The sequence below is a fragment of the Pelecanus crispus genome, chromosome 6, assembly GCF_030463565.1.
Source record: "Pelecanus crispus isolate bPelCri1 chromosome 6, bPelCri1.pri, whole genome shotgun sequence".
Classification (NCBI taxonomy): Eukaryota; Metazoa; Chordata; class Aves; order Pelecaniformes; family Pelecanidae; genus Pelecanus; species Pelecanus crispus.
In genome coordinates, this window is record NC_134648.1 from 59610553 (window position 1) to 59627409 (window position 16857).

The 16857-nt window shown below is 44.9% G+C and overlaps 1 protein-coding gene across 4 annotated transcripts in view; it reads right to left on the bottom strand.

Moving 5' to 3' along the window:
- The window catches only part of BCL11B (BCL11 transcription factor B), a 90375-nt gene that overhangs the window by 39586 nt on the left and 33932 nt on the right, over positions 1-16857 (bottom strand). For 2 of the 4 annotated variants that reach the window (XM_075712459.1, XM_075712458.1), the window contains exon 3: positions 8668-8883. The exons of the other annotated variants lie outside the window; for them this stretch is intronic. In XM_075712459.1, the coding sequence (XP_075568574.1) occupies positions 8668-8883 (216 nt within the window). The remainder of the gene's footprint in view (positions 1-8667; positions 8884-16857) is intronic. 4 annotated transcript variants of the gene reach the window in all.

Below are 16857 nucleotides of genomic sequence, written 5' to 3' on the forward strand. Positions count from 1 at the left end.
CATTATAAGCCTGTCTGTGCCGTAATAAATGAACTTACTCTCTCCCTGTTCAACCAGAGGAGAGGAGAACATAACCCAAATCTCTGTTAGAACATGCAAACTGAAAAAAATACTTCCCCCACAGGCAAAGGGTGCTGCTGCCATGTTGACGTCTTACTATGTTCCATGAATTTTTGGTTTTCACCCTGAATGCCATGGACAGTTTTAAATGGTACATATTTCCCAACAATACTCTGATTCTTACTTAACTCTCTGTACATCCCTGAATTCCTTAGACCATGTTCACAGCTGGCATAACAGTACAATGCCACTGAAGTCAGAAAACGCCTCGCAGAGAGATGCTCGGCTAAGCATACCCAGGCAGTCCCTAACCCATCCCTCAGTGGACGGCTGGCATGGCGCAGCATGCCCTGGAAGCACCACGCTTGTCACGCAGCCGTGGAAGAGATGTAAGGATCAGGTTTAGATCTGGGCCTCACGTGAAGTAATCTAGGTCAATACAGGACACGTAAGGAGAACACTCTGACATAGAAAAAGGATAGGATGCTCCCCTTGCATTGCCAGGGGACAGACTGAAAGTAATACATTTACAATTGGCTCCAAATAGCCACGTGACATTTAGACAAGCGTAAAAGCTGCAGACATGTTGTGCAAACTGGCCTCTCTCTAGCCAGAGATTTCTTACTTTAATAGCAAAGACAGTAATTTAGAAAGCACTGTTTCATGGCGTGATTCCAGCACCTATGTCTCCCCACCGCCTTGCTTAGTGCCTGCATTAACCTCATTCCAGAAGTCCCAGGACCTCTGACTCTTACAGCTGAATTCATAAAAAATGTAAGCCCTCGCTATGTGGGATTTTTGCCTGTTTCCTTCCAAGTGCACGTTTTACTGACTCAGTGAACCTGGCTTCCCCAGCTTGTGCTATGGCAGGTTGTGTTAGCTGGAACAGGGACCCATAGAAATGGTTTGATTAAGACAAAAACAAGAGGGAAATAAAGGTAGCAAAGGTATGTACCATACTCTAGCCTACCAGATTTCTGTACATACTGCAAAAATGCTTAGAAAAATCCTGTCCAAAAGAAAGCAAACAGCATAAAAAAGTATGTTGCTAACGGTTACTCGGCTGTTTACTGCTCAGCAGAAAGAAGGACCAACATGAAGCACGGAGGAGCCCAGTGGGGCCCACGCGAGGTGCATCAGCATGGCTTCTTTGACTCAAATCCCTTTCTGAACATAAAGCGTCCCACCTGAGCACAGAACTCTTCCTTTCCTCTGTTTTTATGAAGCACTTAGAAAAGAAAAAAAGAACCCAGGTCCTCTGAATTAGGCAGCTCTGGAGGGACATGGAGTACATTTTTTGCAGTTCTCTGGCCTAAACCTGAGCCACCCCAGGAATATGTGATCCAATCCCTTCAAAAAAATAAAATAAAATAAAGCTATTTCACTACAAAATGTACAACGCCTCGCTGTTGCCTCCACCTTTCCCACTCTGGCTTGTGAACGAAAGAGCAGTTCTCATCGCAATGACCTACACCATACCCTATGGCTCGCCATGCTTCCTTTGATGCTGAGCATTATATTTGTGCACAAGAGATTTATCTCTGTTCCCACAAACTGAACAGCCCAATTCACTTCCTGGCTCAGACACACAAACACATCCGCACATATCTGACAGAAAGTGAGAAGAAAAGTGATGACAAAAAACTACTGCTGAAGGAGCAGGAGAAAACTCCATCCTGAATATGCCAGGTGAGGCTGTACAAGTGAACTGTTTAGCATATGCTATATACAAATGAATGGCAATTTACTGAGAGAAAGAAAGAATAATTGCAAACACTTATGCCTTGTGCATGTGTATAAAAAAAAGATCAGCTTTTAGAAAGCCGGTGCGTTGCCCAACCAAAAGGCAAGGCACCTGACAAATGGCAGTACCCCTAATTTTGTCTCTTTGTAGGTGATTGCTTCCTTCCTTCTCTTCCTGCAGTTGATTTCTTCTTTTTTTTAGGAAGTGTTCACCAGGAGGCATTCAACACCCTGAAAAGGGTGGGAAGGAGGTGGCAGCCGGGAGAGGCTAGTCCTATCCTACAAACTATCCCTGGTGGTTACCCTGCTGCAGAAACACAAAAGCGATTCCTGTCCCTTTGCTGAATATGAACATGCACCGTGCTACAACTTCAAAAATAGGTCTGCTCCTCCTTCAGACGACCAAGGTATTTCAGGATGTAATGGCTGCCGAAAGCTACGACGGTGCCCAAACCTTGCCTACTGTGCCCAGTTAAAGCAGTCTTTATTTACACTGGTGTATTCTGGAAAGTGCTGCACAAACACCAAGAGAAGACTCTGCGATTCGTCTGGGTCTTCTGTCAGAGCAGCCAGGAACTTGCCATCAGTGGTGTCTCTTTGTAACCAAGCTACTCTCTCCCTTCCAGACTACCGATACTCCCAAATATTTACTGAATCAAGGGGAAAAAATGGGACTTATTAGTAATGGGAACAACAAGCACAAGAAAGAAGCCCTGTAAAAAAAACCTGCTCAGTGAGACAGAACAGAAATGTCCTTCCTTTGCCTTCTCGTAACCTCCCCTTGTGCCTCATCTCCCACCTGATACCACCAAACCCTGTCCGTGCTTTAACAAAGATGGATCAGTTGCTGTGCGGTCCCCTGGTGCTTACCTATACTCTGAAGTCACCTACTCCTAACCCAGCCATCACTCAGCAAACTCTAAAAGGAAATAAATTCGTTCACTCCAATAAGCAAATTATAAAATCACCTTCATCCATCTTGTTCCTATATTTTTAAATTTGATTGTGGCCAGAGAATCGCTGGCTGGGAATTACCCTTCCCCCACTCACACATACACCCTTTAAAAATGCAAAATCCAGCCCTCTATTTCAGTATTTCTGATGTCAGTGACCGGTGTCGGCTCTCCCCATACAGTAACTGCTTTAAAGCGCTGCATACAGCACTGCATTAAAAATTAATTACACATGCTATTTTATTGATAGTGCATAATGTAATGAGCACCAGCTGTGCTAAACATCCAAACTCCTTTTTAAGACAGCTATAAAAAAAGAAAGAAACTACACTTCCAAATGCTTCTCCTGTCAGAGGAGAAAAACAGCAACATCTTGGATGGATTTGAAACAGGATTCTTTGATTTAGCTCTCCATTTGGAGCGTTTGAAGAGTTCAGACTCTCGGGCTCAGCATAGTGGTATGCGATCGAGTTAACTCTCTCAATGTTGGAGCCATTGTCTTTACTGCAGGCAACGTTGCCTTGAACCCTTTTGTCCCGAGACTACCAGATTCAGTTCCACCCGTTAATATTGCAAATAAGGGCTTTTCTTTTTTCCTGGGATGTCTGGAAATGGCAGGCATCCACTTTAAAGCACCTTTAAATATCGCTATTGCTCCTGCTGGTTCTTAACTTGACATAATTAGGACTTACAAAGTTATAGTGATCGGGCGTCTGCCTAGAACAAAGCCTCAGCCACGCTCAAATTGCCAGTGCCGCTGCCCTATGCAGCACCCTAATTTTAGCTGCCTCTTTGCCATCTTAAGGTCTCTTTGCTGCCTCTTGACAAACACGCCATTCAGTCAGAAAATCAGTTTGTGATTAGATCCATCTATTTTGAGTTTGGATATGATTTTAATATCTAGTGAGACAGAGAGCTGCATAGACAGACGGGTCACATATGATTTTAATACTTGGATAGATGGATGAACACATAGATTGATAGATAGATGAAAAGATGGATGCATACACTCAGACTGATGCATTACCGGTTTTAGTATATACATCTCTAGCACATCCTTGCGCTCTGCAAGTACTGTCCACAAAGTCAATTCTACTATAGCATGCATTAAATATTTCACTAAACTAAATAAATACATGTAACCATGACTAATAAGGACACCTCTCCTGAATGTTAGCCAGTACTTTATGCAAACCTCTTCTTTATGCAGCAAAATGAAAAGATATATTTACAAAGGGTCTTGGGGAAACTATAGATCTTTGTTTCCCCTCAGACACATATATCCAATTCCTCTTTCTCCTCTCAAAAAAGCACCCAGTGCTGATCAGAAATCAAGTTTTAGTGAACTTTTTTTTTTTTTGAGATTCCACTCAACAAAAAATGAAGAGTACAGTATCAGCCATCGTCCTGGGACTTGATGAGTTAGGAGGTTTTTGCTGGATGAGTTTGCATTCTCTGCTCTGATTACTGTTTTGTTTTCCATTGATCCTCCTGTGTTAATAAAACCCAGTCTGGAGTGAACAAAAGCTTGCTTCTTGTTCTAGAAGAAATGTGCCGAGCGCATACCATATCATTAACATAAAAGTTTTTGAAATAATACTGCTTTCTAGACAGACTGCATTAATTGCATCAAGCTTTTTACAGCAGGGTGGTCTAATCTAGCTCTTCTTATAGTTATAAAACCAACACAAAATGAATACATTGAGATAACTGAAGGAGGGAAAAGTATTCTTTTAAAACCTATTATTTACTTACAGGCACTTTTTTAATCTTTTTTATCTTTAACCTTTGCCAAGAAAACACCAGACTAGTTAAATGATGCAGTAAGTAGAATTTCAGTACCCAAGTAAATTCATATTAACTCTCCAAGATGACTGTGTGATTTTCAGAATGTCCTAATGACTAATACAGCTGATTCCTTGAATACAGCTGATTCCTTGAACTAACAGGAGCTTGTTCCACTCTTCTGAGCTATGGCCCCATGCCTTCCTCTATTTTAGACCTTAAACTTCACAGCCCTGTCCATTAATCACTGCTGTCCATGCCCACTTGCTGCTTTTATATATGCAACTAAGTATCGTAATTGCTTTCCACGTCCTTCCGTCAGCCTATGTGTGGGAAGGAAGCAGTTTCACTTGTTAGCTGAATATATGTGTATTGGACCGATTTAATAATCTTTACGGAGGTATATAAAACCCTCACTCATGGGCCCAGGTCCAAAGATTTTGGAACAGGTATACATCTGAATGCAGGCATAGGGGATAAATTATCATCTGTGCCATTACAATCCCCTTTGTTTTATGGATTATAATTCCATTTCTGGGGCTTTTGCACTGTAGGCTCTTCAGGGCAGGGACTTTTTTCTTTGGAGAGCACACTGTAAAGTGCCATGCACTTCTGCACTGAGATTTTCAAAGCTCATTTCTCGTTAACTTTAATGGGAAATGGGCATCCAAATCTCTTAGGCAGCTTTGACAATTTAAGCCTTAATGTACAATATTAATAAATCAGCATCATAAAAAGAGCCTTATGAAGATGTATTGTGAAAAACTAGCCCCGCAAAAAGCATTGCAGTGTATGTGTGCATGCATACAGGCATATACTTTTCTTTACATAATTACGTCTCTCAACAATCATTTGCATGTCTCTGTTATGCAAAAAAAAACTGTGTGTGTTTTACAGTTACTCTGAGCAGTTGCAATTCATTGAAATGAAATAAAAAGCAGGCTCAAAAAAGCACCCTAATCTGGCAAGGGGTAAAGCAAAATGAATGCTTTGCCCATTTATATTTTAGATCCAAGCTACACAGCCCTGTAAATTTCATGACTCTATTCCAACTTCTAATTAAATAGGCACTAAAAACATTTAAACGGGAGAACCCAATTCAACAGACAGAAGCCTCTGAGACAAAAAATAAATAAATAAATAGACTGAGAGAGAGATTGTTCCATTGGTAGATTTTTTTTTTAAATCACATGGGAAAACATAGGAAGACCTTTAGTCGCAAATTCCTCATCCTGTGGTGCCCTGAACACAAAGAATTGAACAAAGACAGAGGGGACCATGACCAGCACCGGCCGAGCGACACAGTGGATACCCGAGCAGACTTCCCAGCATCATTTACTGTGATTGAAACTACTATCAGCAGCATGTTTTCTAAAGATCGCAACAGCTCTGGATGAGGCAGGATGACTTCCCCTGTGCATGACTGAACACTACTCAGCATTCTGGGCAATCGCTCTTATCTAGGTCGGAATTTCCAAATGCAGTTTTCACACGTGCATACCCCAAATCCCACCAGCAGCCAGAAGTTTAGATTCTCCAGCACAAAACTGCTAGGGCTCTTGAGGGCCCGATTTGTGAGTGCCCAGCAGAGATTTGGGAGTACCTGCAACTTCAAGCCTTCAGAGTCACAGCCTGTTTGAGAACTGCACAGAAAAACTCCAGGTCCTGAATTAAATGAATGCTGAAAAACAGGAAAGGTAAGAAAAGATGAAGGAGGAGGAGAGGCAGGAACTGTTGATAGCTTTTGTTCAAAGAAGGAAACAATTCCTCAGAAGCAAGAACAGGGCTGACAGAATAAAAGGCTAATCAAGTCAGAGAGACAAGCAGATCTCTAAAGCTGTAGCAAGTGACTGTTGTAAATGCCTATATTAAAAAAGAGGGCACAATGCAGGGATCGTCACTAGATTATTAGTCAACACAAAGAACTCACTTTTCTTTCATTTCCACAAAACATTTCAGGGGCTAGAAAGATCCCTTAACCCTTGCCGGTTTAAACCGTGCCCAGGCTCATGTACAGTGAATACTATGGGAGCTAAGAAAGCGTTAAGTAGCCATAATCTCCTTCTTCAAGGGAAGAAAATGTTTCTTTCAAGCAGAACTTGACCAACTACTGTCATAAACATGTAGCATGCACTTTGATATAACCTATTCTCTAAGTGCCGCAGACTGCAACAGTAATTACAGGAAGCCATGATAACAGGTCTCTCTCTCCACAGAGCTGGCATCGCTCTCTCAGCAAACAGGCAATTCCGAAAACTCACAGCGCACGACTCCAAAGTGAGAACTCAAAGTACGCAAAGTACAAAAGCCTCGCCTTCCCACGTTCTTTAATAAGTTATTCCTTCCTTCCTTTTCTATTTTTAGTTGTACTTGCTTCCCTCCCCACTAGCTGCTGGCATCAGAAGCAACAGGGAACCAGGGCATCCAGTTCACTGTTACAACTACCTGCCTACCAAAGGCACCTGCGTGTATACTGCACCCGTGAAGAGAGAGAACAGCAAAACATGAGATCAGTTCCAGTTTGGTTTACTGGTTACGGGGAGGAGGGAAGGGGGGAGGCAGGAGAGCTATCTGACTTTCTGATCTGGCGCTCGCCGTTCAGAAGAGCCCATCTCTACACCTGTCTCAGGCCAGTTCGTCAACCTGCTGAGGTTGATGAAGCAGAGCCAGATTAAAATCGCATCCTCGCCACACTGTGTACGGCAGCTTGGATAGGAAACCTGACCAAATCCCCCGGATGCAGTGCCTGTGCCGCACCACGCAGTGCATCGCTGCAAGCCCAGTGCCTGCACCCCGGCACAAGCGGCTGGGTGCAGGCTGAGCCTCTCCCAGGTGGCACAGGAGCCTTTCCTGCACGCCCTGAGCTTCACCCAGGGTCGAAACAGGACCCTGCAGAGTGCTCTCAGCCTCCTCCCGAGAATATTTTGTCTTTCCAAGATGCAAATTTAAATTTCTTGCAAAACTTTTTCTCTTGCTGTATTACAACAACAAGAGATGTACAGGGATGTTCTCGTGAGATACAGCATACTGCAGCCAGGTGGTACCACTGCTTGTGAAGGAAAAAGCTGAGCACAGCAAAGTTTTGCCAGCTTCAGGGGGACACGGGACCCATTTCCCAAAGGTGCTACTCCTGACAGTCATTGCTGTCTCTCTAAAGCCTCTGGTCCTCAAGCATTACTTATCCAGCATCATTCCGGGGACTCCCTATTAAAACTCCACGCACGTTAGCATGAATGAGAGCTGCAGGGTTTGGCCCACCACAGTGAGACTCCATAAATGCTTGCGGATTTTGCCACAGCTGTATTTTCTTTTAAGCTCTCCCCATTTTCACCTCTCCAGCCCGCAGTTCACCATAGACCCAATGTTGCAACTGAGCCACGCTCAGAAACACCCACTGATTTCAAAGAGATTGCTGGGTCTGAAGTGATGGGGTCTGGCAACAATATGTCCGTGTCCTCTTTGGCTAGCTCGGTGTGCCCTCATTTCCACATCACTTTCCCCTCCTCGCGGTGATAAAAGTCAGGCATCCAAAAGGAATAAAGGAAAAGAAAAGCTGATGGGGGAGAGGCGAGGGATGCGTGGCAAGTTACCAAGGAGCATTTTCTCAAAGCAAGAGAGAAAACAGCATGGAGCACATACATCCTGCGTGCACATTGACGCAGAGGAGAGCCCTTAATACGAATGATTGGGAAGGGAGGGGGAAGAAAAGGAGGAGGGGAAAAAAGAAAACCTCAGATGTTAAATGTTATCCAATTAAGCTTAAAATAAACAGCCCAGAGAGATGAAATCTTGATACTGGGGTATCACATTCTGTGAGGAGTCTCAGACATTTGTTCACAACGTGGCACAAACAGCCCAGCAGTGGCTGCTGGTGACAGCTGAAGGTGGGCAGGCAGGAGGGGAGGGGTGGGGAAATGGAGGGAGCCGCATGCCCTTTCCCGCTCCCCATCCTCTGCCAGGGTGGAGGGGGAAGGAGGAAGGGGAGGGGGGTGGTTTAGGGCATTTTCTCCGCCTTCCCCACACGACCCAGCGAAGGCAGCTCTCCCGCGGCAAAGACGACATCACTTGGCAGCACTACTGACCTTCAGATAGCAACAAAAAAAAAAAAAAAAAATGTTTCTATTACCTGACAACTGACAATGACATCCAAATGTGCCTGACGTCTCAGTCTGAATCTCAGTCTGAGTCCCGCCAACTGAGACTGCACGTGCACCACAGCAGGGCAGGCTAAGGCAGGGCGGGAGGGAGGCCAGTGCGCGGAGAGGTGACGTGATCACGGATGTGTGAGGGTGGGAGGAGGCAGCTATGGGAGCCCCCGGCAGGTTTGCAGGCCTGGACGGCCCTGGAGAAAAAACAATAGAAAAAACTGTCAGTCGGATCTAAGTTTGAAGGGACAGAGGAGGCATCATCAGGGAAACAGGCGAGGCGGGGGCTGGCTGCCTAACGCGCGACGCGCTTGCTCTGAACCCCTCTCTGGGTCCGGCTGAGGCTGGCGGGCTCGCGCCGGGCCGGGGAAGAGCAAGAAGAGACCTGGGGGACCCGCGAACCTGGGCTGGGGGGCACGGAGAGGGGCGAAGCGGGGGCGATGGCCAGCCCTGGCGTGGAGCAGAGCCGGAGGCGGCAGACGTCGCCACCGGCACTCGCTCAGGGACCGAATCAGAAGGGGGATTATTGTTTTACGACTGTGTTAATGCATTGAGCTGACACAAAACTGGGCAAGCTTTCCGCCGAGCCGCCGCTGAAGTGGCCTCCGCACGCCAGCCCGGACAAAGTGCGGCGACTTAGAGCTCAAATGGCTTCAGAGAGGTGCCAGGAGCCGAGCTCCCAGAAGGAAGCATTGGCGGCCGCTGTGCTGCCTTCCCGCTTGAGCTGCAGCCAGTTGTGCGTTTTGCATGCCCCGATTATGCAGGCTGCTTCCCTTTCCCTATCGAGCCTGCGAAGAAGGGAGTAACGTTTTTCCCGATAGCTAAAAAGTGATACTGTAACCTCCAACCGTATTATTTATTTTTAACCCCTCTAGGAATCACCTGCCATTTAAAAGCTGTAATTAGAGTTTTTTCCTGCTCTGCTGGAAATGCTCGCTCCTCCTGGCACTAGTCCAAACTGAGCTCCATGGCTTTGAAAAACTAAGATACACGTCTTAAATATCGATATAACCTGCACAAGTACAGATACACACAAACATACACACGCGCGCGTGCAGAATCAGGTAGGAGCCGCGTTTTTGGCTGGTGCGAATTAGCAGAACTTAAAAGGGAAGTTGAGCGAACGGCACCGCTTTACATCCACCGAGAATCCCATCCCCTTCATTTAAAACTATGCCTGCCACTTAATTATTAAATAAAGGGTAGCTACTAATCAAGGGCAGTTTCCAAATGAAGATATGTGGCAGAGTGGTCGCCATTAAAAAACTGGCATTTGCCAACAGTTACCGCACAGTGGTAGATCAGAAACCACAGTTTCCCCCTGTATTGAGATCAGGAAATATGTGTGTTAATTGTGGGGTATCTTCTGGCAAATGCCCTCTTTTTTTAATGGTGGCAATTCCGTCTGTGCATGCATGTGTGCCTTGCAGATACATGCAAACACCGTGGCAGCAAGGAGAAATATTTGCCTGTGCTCCCTCCAACCCTAGAAAAGCAACTTCTTCTAAGGGATCTTACACCATGGCAGCAAGGAGAAGTATTTTTCCGTGTTCCTTCCAACCCTAGAAAAACAACATTTTCTAAGGGAGCCTCTCCACCTCAAGAGTCCTGATTCGGAAACTAGGCCTGCATGTTGATCTGACAGCTACACATGTGAGGCAAACAGGGATACTTCATCCTTGGCACAGCATCCAGCGCTCCAGTCTGCAAGGACTGCATTTGATTTTGTCGTTTATCTTAAATGGCTAAGAGACCACCAGTGCAAAACATTTGTGTGAAGCTTTTGCCAAAACCACAAGTGAAGAGTCTAAATTCCCTGTGTAAATACTTGAGCTTCAAGCATCAAGGATAAAATTTGTGCTCTTTTTGAGGACTGGTTTTAAATAGAAGCCATCTCTGTGGCTCGTAGGATGAGGAAGGATTTTTTATTTTGGGGGCTCAGTTGCTTGGTTTTTGCAACTGTTTCATCTCCCTGGAAGTACTGCACAAGCAGGTAATGATAACTACTATCCAGATGATACCTACATTGCATTTTGGGCAGAGCTGTGCACTAGGCATGTGGAAACTGATGTCAGACATGGATTTCTATGTGCGTATGAACCACTCCGCTGCCACTGTGACATATATGAATAACAAGTCAGTTTTTTTCATGGAACAAGCAAAAAGTAAGAAAGATTTCCTTCAATGACTTAAGAATTGTATCTTATATTCCTAATATTATAAAAATAACTAGGCTAGCACAGGCTATGTTGAGCTGCCTGGGCACTCGTCTTTGCTGGGAAAGTTGTGAGCTTGAAATCTGGATTTAGAGTAGGGCCCCAGGGCAGCTACATCTCAGGTTACACCTAGACACGTCTGTGGCCCCACCATGACTAAGGGCACAGGTCCTGCAGTCACTCGGCCCTCTGCACATCGTGGTGCCATACTGCATGTTTTGAAGGAGCTTGTCACACAGAAGAACTGCATGAAGCCCACCAAGTGCACCATCAACCACAACTGCATGGGGTTTTAATGGGAGGTGCACAGGTCCTAGCACACAACACTAGCCTGAGAGCAACCGCCTCTCCTCTAGTCCTGGTGGGTCCCATCTTCCCACTGGCAATGAATTTGATACAATCTGCACAGCCCTGAGGCATCTGAGAAGATGCTAAGAGCTCACCAGGTGGGTACAGGGACGCCCTCCCTGCTCTTATCCAATACGTCTCCTCTAGCGTGGAAAGGAAATTAAGGTTTCAAACAGGAGGTTTCTAACCATCTGGGCAAAGGGATCCTGTAAGAGCCTGCCAACAGAGGTAGTGGGGGCAAGCCAGCAATCCACTTTAACAAGGTGCCTAACAATTTTACAGGAAGGACTATATGAACCAGTTGCTAGTGAAGGGATGGAACTGTATGTGTCACTCGGAAGGTCTTCTTCTGTCCTTTGATGTATATATGAGGAAATTTTAAAAGTGCTCACCTAGCGTCAGAAAGGAAAGGGTTGGTAAGGGAGAAGAATGGACGAAGAGAGACTGGCAGATCCTCAGGGAGTCCCACCACCACTCCTGAGTCCAGTGCTAAGAGACAAAGATTGTGGGGCTGCCAGACCAGGAGGCTGAGTCTGCCCCTACAAGCAAAGTCAAACCAGGTGATTCCTCCTTCTCTTTGCTACCACTTTAGGGTTTGCTTCTTTGTCACAAATCAGGACAGTCCTATAGAATCAGATCAAGTGGCAAATAACAAAGAGGGAAATTGTATCCACTGTCCTTGAGGAAAAGGATGTAGAAAAGGAGTGCTCCACTGTATGTGATACCTCTTTGTAGCTACAGAAAGAATAACAGCAGAGCTCAGAAATGCTCAGCTTGGGTTTGCTAGGAACATGCCCATGTTTTACCTCTCCAGCTCTTCTTCTGTGGGATTTTTCCCCATAAAGGCTCTATTTAAAGCTGAAAATTAAGACAGGGGCTCTACCGTTCTTCAACTTAACTGCTACAGGTGACGGACAAACACAAAATGAACAGATAAAAAGATAAACAGATATAGGTAGACAGACAGACGGTATCCTAAGGTGGTGCTGAGAGTTTTCTGCTCAACCCAGGCAGCACCAGGCGAGGGAGGGGAGCCAGTCTCTGGAATTCTACGGCCGATTGACCACATCATGTTGCACACAGGTTTCAAAAAGAAAACACTCCTTGCAAGCCCCTGACTGCCACAAAGGGCACAGCCACAACCAGCACTAAGGGAAAGCAGACTGCAAGAACTATGCTGCAATCTTAGAGGCAAAAAATCTGATCCGACTGGGGTGAGTGGGCACACACATGCAGCTCTGTGTTGCTCGGACATTGCTGACATGATGTGTGAGCTCGATTTTCCTCTTGGGTCAGCACTGGGAAATCACTCACCTGCACTGCAGATCTCAATTATATATTCTGCATTCATTCTGCATGGATGTGAAAGGGAGTTTTGCACGTAGCATAAGTGTGAAACATGCACAGGGACTGCCACCGTGTAAATAAAAGATCTGCATTGCTGATGGTAAAGGAGGATTTTGTCCTCATGCTTTAAACAGGCTTGGCATATACTCAGTGCCTGTACATGGCAGTCGCTTACAGGTTATGTTGACTCCCAGGCACCGCTAAGAGTAATTTTTTTGCTCTCTGCTATTTTTAAACTTGGAAAGAAGAAAATAAGGTAAATTGGACATAACCCCAGAAGATGGAAATGAGCGTAAGAAACTAGATGAACATGACAAAAGCCACAATCAAGGCATAAATTGCATCCTTTTGTTGTCCCTCTCCCCGAGTCTAGGCATGACTGGCCATATGATATGGTATATGTAAAACACCACACTCCTCTGGCACATCTGCAGAAAAGTCGCTGAGCAAAACACAAAGACGGAGCCGCAAGCAGCATTCACAATGTCCCACCTCAGCTCGGTTCAGACCAGGGGACCCGATCTTAATTTAAGAGATCTTGCTTTACGTCTCGTGTCACGTCTAAATGCAGCCACACGTAGCTGTGTAGCTGGTGCATCCCTGGGGGGTTGTGTGCTTGCCTGGGTGGGTGTCTGGGTGTGTATCTGTGCACAGGCAGACAGGCAGGTGCACAGGCAGACGTGTAAGCCACTTAACAGGGCACGAACCAAGTTTTTCTGTGTGTCTCTCTGTGCCTGTCTGGTGATGGAAAATCAATCAATAGCTGGTTAGAGACTAAAGCACAGTTCCATTATTAAAAAACTCTCTTTCAATAAAAAGAAAAACATCTGTTCAAACAGTGTATGGCTACAAACCCAGAGTGCAGGCTGCAGCCTCATCCCTGCCCTGTGCCCGTCATGTTCAGGGAGAGTACTGCAGATGTTTTGAGATGGGTTTTACATGTACCGTTGCAGCAGCCTTGAACAGACACATCCAAAAGTGAAAGACAGATCTATTCACTAATCTTTCCAACAGATTTTTTCCAAGCTTTTCCTAAAACAGGTTGTCTCATCTGTATTACACCCTCTCGTACGGACTGTTCCTACCTGCTATTATTATCTTTCTACCATGACTTTTTACACAGACACCAACAGGGTGGACGAAGCAAACGTGCACAAGCACACATGTGCACACACACAGAGTGTACGGAGACACAGAGGCGCAAACATTTCCAACAGCAACTAGCAGAGCAATGCATGCACACCCTGCAAGTGGCAGCCACACACAGCATCCCCCAGGAAAGGCAGGAGGACTCGGTGGTACAGGCAGACGCACTATTATACACGCTCACGCACGCAGTCCGGCGCTCCACCAGACACACCTGCACACCAGCCTTTACCTCTCCCCCCCCAGCACACACACAGCGGTTTTGGAGCAGTTCCCCCACCCCGACTTATGATGCTAAGACTAAAACTTTGCTCAAGCTGGAAATGGAAAGGCTGCACTGGGGAAAGAAGGAGGAGGGCAGGGAAGGGATTTCTTGTTATATTTTGCTCAGGGATTTTTTTTTTTGGCAGACAAGGATTCCCTTTGAATTGATACATTTCTTTCTCCCAAGAATTTCAAATGATAATGCATAAATGAGTCAGATCAAGAACAGCAACGTGGTGAGCAAGAGGGAGAAAGAGTGTGAGTGAGGGGCACTGGCACAGAAATTTGACAGCACCCCAACTCCCCCCCTTCCTCCCCCCATGCCAAGACATTAATTCTCACAAGTCGGAGAAAATTACTATGCATGAATGCAAAAAGCATGATCAGGAGTAATTAACATGGCTTCATATGCAAATTTTATTAATGCAGAAGTACAAAGTCATTATGCAAATGAAACTTACGTCAACTCTCTTGACAAATATTCATCTCTAAAGCTCAAGTTTCTCCCTTCTAATTTTTTTTTTTAATTTTTTGGTGTAAAACCAAAAAAAAAAAAAGTGACGAGGACTGTTTGACAAGTTTGCAAAGTTGTTTTTCAACCAGAGAAATTTATTCTTGCATTGTTGATATATTTTTTGTTGTTGTTGTTGGCAGGTACACGACAGCTCATGGAGGAGAGCGGGAGGATGGGGGACGCGGGCTACCAGCAGCAGGCAGCCAATCAAAACGCCAGCGGCTGTAATGAGCGCGATTGATGACTGTTTGGCTTTACTGCAGGGTAATGAACTAGAATCCAGTCTGAGGAGGAAAAAAATATGAATATTCATGAAGCTGTGCTCCTGCCTTTGATGATTAAAGAAATTTTTAATATTCAAATAAGCGCTTGCCAAGTGATTAACAAAGAACAAGCACGCAGGAATATGGAAATGGAGCTGTGGAAGATTTGGGAGTCACAGTCTGTGCAGAAAAGACAGCACAAAATTTCATAAACAAGATAGGCAGATAACCCAATTCAAATCTGAGCAAATAAAAGGGGAAAAAAATCCCGTTCTTTTTCATCAGTTTGGATATTGTATCAGTCACTTTGTTTTAGAGTGAGAAGGAGAATGAAAGCAACCGATGCAATAAGACGGGGGAAAAATCCAAACCCTGAGAAACCCAACCCAGCAATTACAAAGTAAGAATCTTAGGTGAGAAACCGATAGGAAAATGATGGCTAAGTCCACCGTCTGCTGTGGGCTATTGCTTTCCAAAAGCAGGAGCCTGCCTGATGCTGAGAGCCTACCGGCTGCTGAGAACTGCCAACTTTTTGTATACGACAGGCAGGAGTCAAAAGTATCCTGAAATATCAGAGACCGGTCCCTGCCATTAAAACCCCCTTCCTTGGCTAGAGGGTGCACCGCGGGGCTTGACCACTGTCTGGGAGAGGAGGGAGGAAGTGCAACAGAAAGAAGAAATATTATTGCCAGTGGAAAAAAGGCAAAAAAAAAGTGCAAAAGGAGGGTGCAAGGAGGTCTCAGCTGCCCACGCTGGTAATCAGTTGGTAAGAAACGTTTTTCTGTGTCTGAGCCAGAAAGGTCCTCCACTCCCCACAGGTTTCTGAACAAGGATACAAAAATCCAGCCACATTACAAAATGTCTGGTAAGTTCAGGCTCTCACAGTTTAATAGCTTCACTAAGGATTCACACTGAAGCACATAATAACAAAATTAGCTGCTAAAATGACTTTGCAGTTAAAATACATCTAATTAGCAGCCAGTGACATCCTTTTTTTTGTCTTTTTTGGAAAACCAGTTAACTTCAGGGCTACCTTACACCAGGATGAAATGTGGTTGAGCTCTTTCTGTTACTCAAAAGCCAGAGTAAGGATGTCTTCAAACTCCTAGGGCACTGGAAAACCGACTCACCTTCTTTGTTATTAGATCCTGGGGTTTCACAGGCCTGTTTGGCTTTTCTGCAGATCTTTAAAACCTCTGGTTAATTATTTCCGATTTTAAAATCTAAAGAAAGCATAGTCTGGGTACCATTTATAATTAGATGATGTCTTCAGAACATAACATTTCAACTCTACTTTAAAAAAAAAAAAAAGGCATGAGGACAATGCTACAAAATGCACAAAACGGCCATGACCAGAACCTTCAGAGCTGCCGTGAAAACACACCATGGAGCTAATGGGATTTTTCCCCCCATATCTGCTACATTTTTGGAGATATAATAATACCCACTCTTGATGTACCACAGGAAAGAAAAGGGAAAAAAAAGAAAGGAGAAAGGAAGGAGGGAGAGAAAAAAAAGAAATGCACGCCTAAACTAAGTAAAGATAAGGTTAAACACCATGCAGGGGTATTGCTGGGAGTCTTTCCTCTGAATAATGCCAAGACCTTTCGAAGATGCCTGTTGTCTCTAGGTGTGCGTGGGCGGGTGAAGTGTGATATTACATAACGCACACGCGGCAGCGGCTGTGCACAACCGTACTGATTAGAACGCTTGACTGTGAAACTCAGCTCTCCATTTCCTGGGCTGTTCGTAGCTCGTGGCAGACCCTTGAACACCGTAAATGTTATCCTTTGTCTATGAGATTCCTTGGCTTTATTTTAATCAATGCATTTTCTTTTTTAATGACAAAGAAGCAACTACCAGCTCCTGCAGTTGGTTGCTTTGAAGCCCTTCTTAAATGGCAGTTGAGTTCTACCATATAAATGTGAATACTTAATATTTATGCCACATTTTCTTCCTTTCATTAAAAGCACCCCATTTACATATTTCTGGAGAATAATGATACTTCAGCAGGGCAGGTGAACGCAAATTTCAGCATATGGAGTCAATGGGAAAAAGTGTTAAGAGTCAATA